Source organism: Sardina pilchardus, chromosome 20, assembly GCF_963854185.1.
Source record: "Sardina pilchardus chromosome 20, fSarPil1.1, whole genome shotgun sequence".
Taxonomy (NCBI): domain Eukaryota; kingdom Metazoa; phylum Chordata; class Actinopteri; order Clupeiformes; family Clupeidae; genus Sardina; species Sardina pilchardus.
The window spans coordinates 11,734,488-11,746,243 of record NC_085013.1 but is presented as its reverse complement, the minus strand read 5'-3'; the positions used below and the strand labels follow the sequence as shown (position 1 = coordinate 11,746,243).

The window sequence follows — 11,756 nt, the reverse complement described above, 5'->3', positions numbered from 1 at the left end:
AGCTCCTCCTTTTGTGTTGTTATAGTAGATCAGTTGGATTCCACTTCACATCAGGGCTATAGTACTCAAGTCTGGTCTTGGACTTTTTTATTGTCTTGGACTTGTCTTGGTCTCTAATTTAGAAATGATTGCTTTTCTGACAATGATCAGACAAAATAAAATATTAATTTATTCAAAATCCATCTTTAATGGCTGTCATATTACAGAGCTCATCCTTTACGTGAAAAAGTTTAAATCTAATAATGTAAAAAGAAGTAGTTCTGGAAAAAAATACTTAAGAAGGCTAAGTGGTGTTGAGAATCAGTTTTTCAGCCTCGACTGTCTCTCTCATTTTACCTGGTCTTGTCTTGGACTCAAACCTCTTTTGACTCTGCCTCGACCAGTGCTGGTCTTGGACTTGACAAAGATGGTCTTGCTACAGACTTGTTGTGTTTTCATAACTTCCCATCAAGTAATGTTCATTCATCAAGAGGAGACCTTTTATCTTGACTTGAATGGCTTTATGATGCATATAGGAGTTTCCACAAGCTGTGCGTACTGCCATCCATACCATCCAAATTGAGGGAGATAATTCAGAACTTGGAATGCATTCATTGTGAGCTATATTTGGAGAAGGAGAAAGGCTGTTGTGTGACTCAAGTTATCCTGTTGGATCCTACTAGAAGACAACATGAGGAGTGGGCAAAATGGATGAGAATACTCGTACCTAGAGATAGCCCATGGGCCCATAGTGCTTTAGTCCAGTGTGCTGGATGCTTCCTTCCACCCTTGATGCCTACATCACTGCTAATTGCACAACACCCTGATTATAAGGCTTAGTTGGACAAAGAGCTTGTCATGGCACACAGGAAAAGATGTGGCGGGTTAGCCCTTCTTCCAAACAAATATTACTTGACATATATAAAGATAAAGTTGACTGAAGTTATTCAAAAGGTAAACAAGGAAAAAGTGTTTTTGATGCAAGAAAGTTTATTGAGCAATGTAAGGAATTAAAATGTGTTGCACATTTTAATATTCAGATAAGCTAGAAACAGAACAGAAACTCCTGATGGTCATTGACTTGAGAGCAGATTAGTCCATCAAATCAGAACGGCCGCAATGAGGCCGGCCAGTGCCCCACTGGTATTCGCCACTGCTGCTGCGGCCCCTGTAGAAAGGCCAGCAACTGCAAACAAAAATACAGTCTTTGCCGGGTCCTTTGGACAGAATGTCTTTATATTAAAGGGATAGTTCGGGTTTTAAGACACAAAGTTATATGGGTTCCCTGTCAGCAACGTTGTGCATCAGCACTGACTTACCCCCCGACAGCGTCCTGTGAGCCGAGATCCAGCCGGTTTTTGATCGTTTTTGATGCCGGACTATTTTCTTCAGCAGGTTTCTGGGGTCACGAAAGTAAAGTGTTTTTCTTCTCAAAACCATATGCGTTCAACAGAGTGATATATTTGCACCACAAAAACGTTGTCCAGCTGTCAGTAGCGCGCAGTGATAGGAATCGCGAAAAATAAGTAAGTGATAACGAGGTTTGAATTTTTCCTGGACAACGTTTTTGTGGTGCAAATATATCACTCTTTTGAACGCATATGGTTTTGAGAAGAAAAACACTTTACTTTTGTGACCCCAGAAACTTGCCGGACTACTTTCTTCACCATCAAAAACCGGCTGGATCTCGGCTCACAGGACGCTGTTGCGGGGTAAGTCAGTGCTGATGCACAACGTTGCTGACGGGGAACCCATATAACTTCGTGTCTTAAAACCCGAACTATCCCTTTAAAGAAATGGTTATACATGTACATTTTTGCTGCATTTAGAGATTCATCAGAGGTGTTGATGACATTATGTTTTGAATGAAGGCATTAAAGCAACACCATGTAAGTTTTGCTCTCGGGGTCCCCCTACAGTTGGGAAACGTCGGACATCCATGAGCTCGGTATTAGAAGCGTTCTGATTGGTCAGATTGTCTGTCAATCAAACGCTGGCGAAAGGTCAATTTCTTCTACTGTCGTAAAATCTGTCACGGTTACACCAGAAGCAAGTTAGACATAGCGTACAGTATAGGCTAGACTTGAGGCTGCACATTAAATATTAAATTATGTGGTAGCCTACTACGATACCAGTTGTGATACATTTGTAAAACTAGGCTTTCAGCTCAGGTCTGTGCACGTTCTCGGTATTGGGATGATGTTGGTCATTGTTGGTCATTACTTATTTTAAAAAAAAAGAAAAAAAATAACGATTAGCCTACGATATTTATGAGCAATAGCGTAGCCTAATCTAGGGTGGTCATTTTTAGTGTCTTTAGCCTATAACATAAAAAAAAATCGATGGTCACCAGATATGGTATTCTATGGTAGGCTATTCACGTCCATATGTGGCATATTTGCACGTCCAAAATGTTTGGAGAGGCAGAGCTCTTATAATATGAATCTTACACGTGATAACTTTGTTTTTCAAGATAATTGTTTGGTCAGTAGCCAGATTTACACGTTGAGCTAGGCTATAACTAGCACACATAACCAGCTCCCGTGCAGTTTGGTTGGCAGCATGATGACACTAGAATCTAGTGACTAGATGACAGAGCTAGGATACACGTGCTTTTGTTGATAAGCCGATTTCTGCAGGAGGAGTTCTCACGTCTTGGGCAAACTCGGACTGCCTGCGTTGCGTGTGAAATGTATAGCTATTCCAGGTAGCCTAGCCCATAACATGCATTTCAGCATATCATCATATGAATATAATTCCATGGGTTTTATTTTTTTCAAACGCCAAAAGATCACGTAGCTCATGTTTATAAGGCATCAACTGTCTATTCAACGCTCGCACAGAATTTGAGGAAGTGGTGGGGGAAGTGGGCCCTATATGCCGTAAAGCAGTCGAATTTTGTAGTTCTTTGGTTCGTACCGGTTCGTACCCGAACCCCAAAAGGTTGAAAAACTCCATGGTGTTGCTTTAAAGGGGACATATTATACCTCTTTTTAAACGAGGTTAGAATTGGTCTCTCCCAAATTGAGCCGTTTCTGGGCTGGCCACGCCTCCGGCTGTGTGTATTGATTACGCTGCTCGTTTCACAGGTGAAAATGACTACAAACAGAGCCGGCATCCAACCACATATGTTAGACCCTGGTGCTAGGGTTGGTCTATGCAAATTCCCTTAGTATTACATCAGAATAAGGGAGCAATCCAAATGGCTCACAGCAGCATACTATTCTTGACACCAAAGTCTTTCTACTGATCTACAGAAAACGGATGGATGGGTTTTTTTCACGCTTGGAGTGTTTATAAGAACAGTAGAGGCCTAAATATGAACACAAAGGCCCGCAAAAAGTGAGTTTTGCATAATATGTCCCCTTTAAGAAAAGGAAAAAAGGTCGCACTTTGCATATAAACGTGTTTTTTTATTGTTGCACAGACGCGTTTCGGCTTAGCGCCTCTAGTGTGCTCCTGAATGAAGGCATAGCAAACTTAACATGAAAAAATCCTACCACATATGTGATCCAGCTATTCACTTAGCGGCAAATTCTCCCATGAGCATAAAAGGGGGGTGTAAGTAAAAAAACGAAAAAAACAAACAAACAAGTAAGCACCCTTCAGCCTGCACGCTTACTGTCCTCAGCTGAAGTCTGTCAATTGTGCCCTAAGAAGTTACACACTTTTGGAGGATTTCTGGCGTTTCTTATGTATACAACTCTTGTATGCATTCTGCCACTGACTTAAGCACTTTTCCAGCTAAGCACTTCTGAGGGCTGTATTAAGGTTGAGCGCTACAACTAGAAAAAGCATTTAACTCGATGTCGGCAGTAAGCCTAGTTCTCAATACATGTAGGTTTCACAGAACGTTACAAATTAAACATTACAGTATCAAATTTGGTGTTTTGGTGATTTGGTAATATGCTGATACAGCTTAATGTTACAGTTTACATTACAGTGCACAAGGTGGCATATTTCCCGACATTACCGTCAATGAGGCATTGTTAAATACGGGAAAAAAGCTGTTATAATCACCCTGGATATTGGAGCTTACCCCCTGTGCACCTTCAGTTTCAACTTGACATGAAGTTATAATCCCATATCCTGCTTTGTTGAATCGGTCTATTTCTTTCCAACTGTGGCTTAGTGATCCATACACTTGCGCATGCACCTGCACTATTGTCGAGCAGCATCGTTCATATTCTCCTGTCTCTGATTAGTTTGTAATGGTGACTGTATTGTTATGCCAGTCTCTCTATTGTATTTGCATGCATTCAGAGGGCGTCATAATGATCCAAATTTCATGCAATTTTGTCAGCCAAAGATACCTGAGAGACCTCGTTTTTGCTTTGTCATTTCTAACTAGGTTGTGCTATACCTCAACTGAGTGGATATGGGATGGGTTGACATGGTCCCTTGACCAACATGAAAAAAGTTGGTAATCCTAGGTCCTACGGTTCTCGAAATATTCTCAGAAAATTGTGTCTGGCCTACCCTGCTTTTGGGGGGGCTGGTGTGGCGGATGAAAGTAAAAAACAATGAGTCTGTGTCATCCTTGTGGGGCTACATGCCCACTAAGTTTCGTGCAGCCCGGCAAGTGTTATGTTGCTGGACAACGGGAGACACCGAGGCTAACATTGGAACTATCTTTGTGGGCGGAGGATGAATAACAAAACTGTTGTATAAAATCAATATGACACTCATGATCGTGGTATTGGTAGCAGATATTTCCATGGCCAAATCACAGCCATGCCAATATCTGCTACTGCAACTCTCACTTAAGAATATTGATCATCATTAATTATTGTTCATCATTAATTTTCCATTTGTTTCCAAACTGTGTAGCCTTGGCTGTGAATAGGAACCCTCTGAGATGAAAATGAGCCGATATATGCCTACAGGCTATCACAGCCCGCTGAGATTCCTTCGTTGTCTTTGTACTTGTACTCTGCACGATGACAATAAAGTTAAATTGAATCCAATCTAATCTAATATAATCCCATGCCTACTTGGAATTCAGATCAAAGTGACAATTGAAATGTATTACCTGCAGGCTGTAACAAAGCCACCAGGGTACCGGATGCCACAGCTCCTCCGTTAGCCATTGCTGCAGCTGACATCATACCTGATGCCAAGGACCCCACTGCTATTCCACCGGCTGTGAAACCGACCCCCGCGAGGACAAGCGGTGCCGCAACCACAGCACCGCCTTAGAAGAATAAATAAAGACATCCTTAGAATTTTTCTGGTTAGGCTCTGCTCAGACATACAGTATATGGAAGCCCATTTCCACCATTTATCACCATAAATCGCCATAAACTCTCGGTTGAAATTATGAGATGTAAATTAACTTTGATCAGATGAAAAACATATAGCCACAAGTGCAGATAACGGGCCCAAACACCCGATTCCATGATTCCAAGACCGCTGACATTACGGAATCAAACAATGCACTCACATGTGGTGTGTTTGTCAAATGCACACATCTGGAATGACTGCAAGTTTTATACATCGGAAGCATTTAGCTACTCACTTCCATTTGTGCGTTGCACGTCATTTTAAACTGATGTATTCACCGCTTTCACAGCGTGGTAAAGTTGGCTTTATATTGGATGTTGGATATTCAACACATTCGAAAAACCTATTCAGCACTGGCTACAAGGGACAAATTTGTGTCAAACCAACGTGCACGTATTACTACAAGGCTTGCCTACATAACACAAAGCTTCCTTTGTCAAAAAACTTATTTTGATTTTTAATGTTGATACATGCTTTTTAATCTATTCTGCGACTTCATTTTTTGACTTACCCATGTCAAGCCACATAGGGTGAATTCAGTTAACTGCCCCACACATAACACAAAGCTTCTTTTCTCCAAAAAACAACCTTTGATTTCAGACAACTTTTAAATGTTCAAATGCTATAAATCTATTGTGCGGTCTGACCTTTCGACCTACACATGTCAAAACACATATGGTGAACTCTCCTACACATAACACAAAGCTTAATTTCTAAAAAAAAAAAAAACACTGTTTGATTTTATATATTTTTAAATATAAAAACCATGCTTGAAATGCTTTAAATCTATTCTGCGGCTTGACCTTTTCGCCTACCCATGTCAAAACACATCTGATTATCTCAACTAACTGCCCCACATATAACACAAAGCTTTTTTCCCCAAAAACCCACCCTTTGATTTTATACCATTTTTTTTTATGTGAAAAAAGGCTATAAATCTATCCAGCGGCTTGACCTTTTCGCCTACCAATGTCAAAACACATCTGATTATCTCAACTAACTGCCCCACACATAACACAAAGCTTTTTTCCCAAAAAACCCACCCTTTGATTTTATACCATTTTTTTTGTGTGAAAAAAGGCTATAAATCTATTCTGCGACCTTTCGCCCATCTGTCATAATTGATTAACTTCTCTGAGCATGTAGCCTCAATTGCAAAATCCTGTAGGCTAATATCCATTACAACATCTGGAAGATCAGATTCACAATATTCCACACAGTTTATTGCACAGGGCAGGCCATGGTTCTCTCCAAGGTAATTCACTGTTAGCTGGCGACCTGCTTGTGTATTAAGGCACATAGTCTTCAATCAGACATAGAGGGCACATGTAACTACTCCACTTTAAATGAATTAAATGGAAATCTCTCAGTTTAGCATAGGACACAGACTGGATCACTTATTTACGATTCTCTCATATATTCGTTGTTTATTTTTATTAGGTTGGCTTGCATTGATATTGTTTCTTGTTTATATTGCTATTCTCTCTATATAGTCTGACCAACTTTTTTATTATTATTTGTGAAAAACTGCATTTTACAAAATGGCTGCTATAGGGAATGAAAAAAATATGTTGTTAGTCAGAATAGACTCACTATAGTATGTCATTGAACCCATTTGTGTTCTATTTTCTATTAATTTCCCTAAAAGTAAAGAGGGTCACACCAGTGACTTTAACAAAAGCTTCAATAAGAAATCATGACACAAATGCTAAAATATCTGATTAATGAAAAGAGGCTATGGATTTAACATGTGCTTTTCTCCATAGACCTTCAGGTATTAAGTAATAGGAAGTCCAGTGGTGTCATTAGCATGATTGCTTTATTTCAAAATAAGAGTTTTGTTGTGCAGTAACACCAGTGACATGAATCCTTGGGACAGACGCATTTTAATAAAAATAATCATATTAGTTTGATATTTTGTATTTAAATATTTGCCTATGTCATTAATGTGATAGTTATGTATGCATTATTGCAGTTAAAATATTTCAAAAACATGTTTTTAGCCTCATAATTTGGCCCTCAATCTGTATACTTGAGGGTTGGGACGGGCACTTTTGTGGTGCCTGGAATCCTATACAATCAATTTACAAATAAATACTCTCACTTTGATGGCTCAAACACATGTGGTTGTACAATTAACATATTGTTTTACTTATAAATACAAAAAATTGAAACAAATAGGTGTTTTTCAAAGTGTAACAGATCTGCAAAGTGTCGGGACAGAAAAGTGTGCGTTTCTGTAGAATGGCCCATATCTTAGTTTTGACTTTATCTTTTTTCCCTTTAGTCTCTACTTCCCCCCCTAGCCTAATTCTGACTCAAAATCTCACAAGTAGCCTTTTAATTTGTAGCCTCTCTCATAATTTTTACTTATCTGAGCCCCTAACATTTTGTCCAAGTGGCAAAATCAAGTTAAACTTACCTGCTCCCGCCGCTCCCGCCGCAACAAATCCTAAAGCTGTCACTAGAATGTAAAATAGAGACAGGCTGGTTAAATTAAAAAGTAAGTCAGGCCTACAATTAATTTATAGTTTGAAAACACTAAAAAATAAACTAGAAACTGGCTAAGCTTAAGGCTACTCACACAGTCCCATGTCATCCAAGAGTATTCAGACGTAGAGTGATCAGAAGTCTTTAAATAGGCCTATAAGCTATCGACCGTTTCCAAGATAACGAAACTGCGCATCACTGATCTATAAAGAATAACTTTGTATAGATCCGGGATCTGCATGTTAGTGACGCAGAAAAACAAGACTCCACCCTGAAAACACCCTTGGGTGGAAAGTGTTAGGCACGCACACCTTATTTCAGCTTATTTGCTGGCGTCCATGCGTCTGTAGACAGCTAGAGGCGGCACAGCCCAATCACGTGAGTTAGTGAAATGTTTGTAAAACTTAACCATGATCGCCAACTGAAGCTGCAGTGGTTTGGTATGGAATGACAAAACGTACCGCTGAGAGCATTCTGGCTGGCAGCATCACGGGCAGTCAGATTCCAGTCACAGGCTCGTCATCCTTCTGCCATCAGGCAGGCAAAGAGCACCTGATTGACAAGTTTTACTCACAACTCATGGACAATGAATTCATTACAAACTAGAGTGCAAACAATCCACACATATTGAGCCCGACTAGCGCAAAGTGCATCAAAAAAACACACCCATTCTTCACTGTTACATTGCTCCGCAATTATTAGTCGCAGCGAGATGAGACATGTATTGCACGAAAGAGCAGAAGCGTGGGCTTTCCAACGAGACTATGCACTGTACGATCAAGTATGAAAGTCATGAAGTTAAATCAAAGTATATCATATTTACAGTCTATATTGCTCTGCATACACCCGCACATCCAGTCTCGCTTGAATTACTGGCAAACTCGGCATCGCACAGAGATGCTACGCATATCAGATGAAAGAGGGGAAACAGAGCTTTCCATTGATACCAAATACATCGATCCTTTTGTGTTATAAAAACAGACGAAGTGACAAACAGATAATAATGTCATATACTAGCTCTCGTTTGATTTACTCGTGAAATCGCGATCAGAAAGATGACAGCATGTGATGAAAGAGGAGAGCTAGAGCTATCCACACAGATACCAAATACAACCTTTTAAGTTATAAAACAGACCAAGTGACAGCAAAATAATAACTTAATTTAGCTCCACTTACCCTATGTTTTTGTGTGCGATAATAGCTGTTCATAATCCAACGTTATCATGTGTTTCTCTATGGCAAGGCACGTTCATTTAGCATACGGTTTTGAGATCCGGCTATAGGCTAGGCCTATAGCAAACTCCTGTATGGTATCCAATTCAAGACTCATATTGCATCCAAATTTGTTTGACAAATAAACACTTTTTTGCCTTTACTTTGTTCATTGCAATGCAGTAAAATAAATATTATAGAGAATCATCATGTGTGCACGTCATGTGTGCTACAACGCAAACAAGTCAGGTCAGATCAGCTTATTTCTGGAAGGTAGGCCTACACACCACATATTTCTGTAAATTGTATACCCGTATCCCTCCATCATGGTTCTTGCCATTTACAGAGCAGTCAGGCCTATACAACCAAGTCATGTCGAGCTGCTTGCTGTGGTGAGATACACGTCAAAATGTAAGAATTTGTATAGTAGCCTGCTTTTTGAATTTGTATTATTTAAAAATCTAAAATAAATCAATGCAAGTATTTATGCATGATATTGTGGCAGATCTGGGTAGCCTAGACTGTGCTGAAAAAAAAACCAGTATGTAGCATGTGTGAATGGCACTTGCAATGAATGATAAATGCTTGGCATAGGGCTAGCAACATGTTAAAAACAAGTAGGGCCCCCTAGGATTTTTTGCTTAGGGCCCCCACAGACTCTAGAATCGCCTCTGACTATACTGGCAACTTAACTGTATCTGCAATGTTAGCCATTGAAGAGACCTTATATGCAACTTTTTCAGTCATAAAATCGCTTAGAAATCGTTGTTTTGCTTGACTGACCAGTTTTATCGAAAACAGTAGGCTAATATTTCGACCCGGGCCGTGTAGCCTAACACTTTGCAGTGCTTTGTGCAGAATTCACATGAAAAAATGAAAAATGGGTTCAAAACTTTCATTATCCATTTTTCAGACTAGGCCTACTCAGCAAATGGAAAATTGATGCTATTTGTAACTTTCGAGTGTGGTTTTTGAAACGGTAAATCATGAATTTGAAAGAAAACTAAAACGGAGTCCATTTTCCAATTTTCTATTTCGGCATCGTGGTTGGACTGAACCAAACGCGCCAAGGGATCTGGTCCGTGTACTTTTTCGTTCATTCATTATTCTATTTTGGAAGTTGCATGGGAAATGAAAAAGGAGTTGTATATGAATTTTTACGCTGATGTATGACTTGTGAAATTGAATCCAGTGCCACGTTTTGATATATCTTACGTATTGAAAATGAAACGCTGAACTTTTGGAGAAAACAAAAACCGAATTTTAAAAAAGGCCATTCTGGATTGCATTTGGGTCTATTTTGGACACAGGTTTTGGGTGACCAGTGGGGTATACTACGAACCTCGATTAGTGCGTTAGCGAGGTAGCCTATGTTGCGCTCAAAGCCAGGGTATGCTGTGACACGATAGTGGCTCTGTTTTAGCGTAGTAATCTTGTTTTAATATAGGCTAATATTTCCTCCCGCCCCCTGTGTCCCTATCCGCTATTGCAACCTTGCAGTTTGTTCAGGAGGCGATCGCTCCTTGTTTACATCTGGAAGGCGGAGACGCGTAAGGAACAAGAACCACGCTTGCAATTTATTTATAGCCTAGGCTATGCTAAAGCTGTCAGGGAAGCTCTGCAGAGAAATGCAAGCGAAAACGAATAACGAAACCGGAGATGGAATCGCCAATCCTTTTCTCTTTGAAACATGACACTTTAACCTGACACATGAATAGGCCTACAGGTCATTTTATCCATGTTATCCATTCAAAGGCTGGTGAAACACATTTTAATTTAATTTCGCAGATTTATAAAGTGATTTATAACAATAGAACATCAATAAGTTAACATTAACATGAAACATTTCAAGCTGCAGCTACAAGCAATAACATTTTTAAGTAACAATGCAGAGGAATAAACATTTGTGTATTGCATATAAAACACCAGATTACGCATCATTTAGCCAATTGCAGAAACTCCTTGAAGGTCTTGAGAGCAGATTAGTCCTTCAAATCAGAGCGACGGCAGTGGCAGCAAGCCAGCCCAGTGTCCCACCAGCACCTGCCACTGCTGCCGTAGTCCCTCCTGAAAGGCCAAGAACACCTGCATACAAACATGCACTCTTAGCTTCCTTTGGACAAAACATCTGTATAGGGTTATACATGTAGGATACATCTTTGCTAGCCATATAGGTTACTCAATTCTAGTCACAATTTGAGTTTGATACTGATAGGCCTACAATTATTGGATCAACCTAATCAGAGCAATAGGCTACCCACAAAGATTTGAATGGGATCAATTAAACTTTTTTGACTTAAGCCAAACAAATAGCCTACTGTAGTTATGGTCGTAAGATTCATCACTAACAAATTCCATTACATCCATTCCATTAGAACGATTAGCCTTGGTTTTCAGCGCAGAAACATCGCAACAATGCAGACAGCATTTACACCTGCACGATCACACGTCTTGCTTGGTTTCCTTAAATGTCAAGGACAAAGCTCGATCACACGTGACTATTTGGAGATTTGATAGGACTAAGTAGCTCTAGCCACGAATGCAAGACTGGGGTAGGCCTACAATATTTCATCATGGGCCCTTTTCCATTTTCATGGCCTATATGCCATTTATCTGGGACTTTTCCAACCTGGAAAATAGCCTAGGCTTACTCAAAAACAAATCCCATAGCCTATAATCCCCATTATTTTCTAAACTGCGTATAGGCCGCCTATAAACCAAAGCCTGTTGGAAATGAGCGATACAGGCGGGCGGGGCCAGGCTATAGGCTCCATCCTACTTGGTGACAATGC

At 40.0% G+C, this 11,756-nt stretch overlaps 2 protein-coding genes across 5 annotated transcripts in view; both read right to left on the bottom strand.

Annotated features, from left to right (window-relative positions):
• Window positions 1–957: 957 nt before the first annotated feature.
• On the bottom strand, window positions 958–8,001 carry LOC134068152 (interferon alpha-inducible protein 27-like protein 2A). Its single transcript, XM_062523707.1, has 4 exons — window positions 7,847–8,001; window positions 7,685–7,726; window positions 5,012–5,173; window positions 958–1,165 (listed from the first exon to the last, which is right to left on the bottom strand). Exons 1-4 carry the CDS (start codon window positions 7,854–7,856, stop codon window positions 1,080–1,082), a joined length of 300 nt encoding a protein of 99 aa, XP_062379691.1. The 5' UTR covers window positions 7,857–8,001; the 3' UTR covers window positions 958–1,079.
• A 2,743-nt stretch (window positions 8,002–10,744) lies between these two features.
• Window positions 10,745–11,756, bottom strand: part of LOC134067557 (interferon alpha-inducible protein 27-like protein 2A) — a 35,268-nt gene continuing 34,256 nt past the window's right edge. For all 4 annotated transcript variants that reach the window (XR_009936518.1, XR_009936520.1, XR_009936519.1 and 1 more), the window contains exon 4: window positions 10,745–11,049. Coding sequence is in view for 1 of the 4 variants with exons in the window: in XM_062522882.1 (XP_062378866.1) it covers window positions 10,955–11,049 (95 nt within the window). In the remaining 3 variants the exon portion in view is untranslated. The remainder of the gene's footprint in view (window positions 11,050–11,756) is intronic.

What these genes read in the sequence shown, in the direction of transcription:
- LOC134068152 (XM_062523707.1), bottom strand. An exon ending in GGCGGGAGCGGCGGGAGCAG is followed by an intron (nt 5,174 to 7,684) that starts GTAAGTTTAACT and finishes TATTCTTCTAAG; the next exon opens with GCGGTGCTGTGGTTGCGGCA. An exon ending in GGCTTTGTTACAGCCTGCAG is followed by an intron (nt 1,166 to 5,011) that starts GTAATACATTTC and finishes TTTTGTTTGCAG; the next exon opens with TTGCTGGCCTTTCTACAGGG.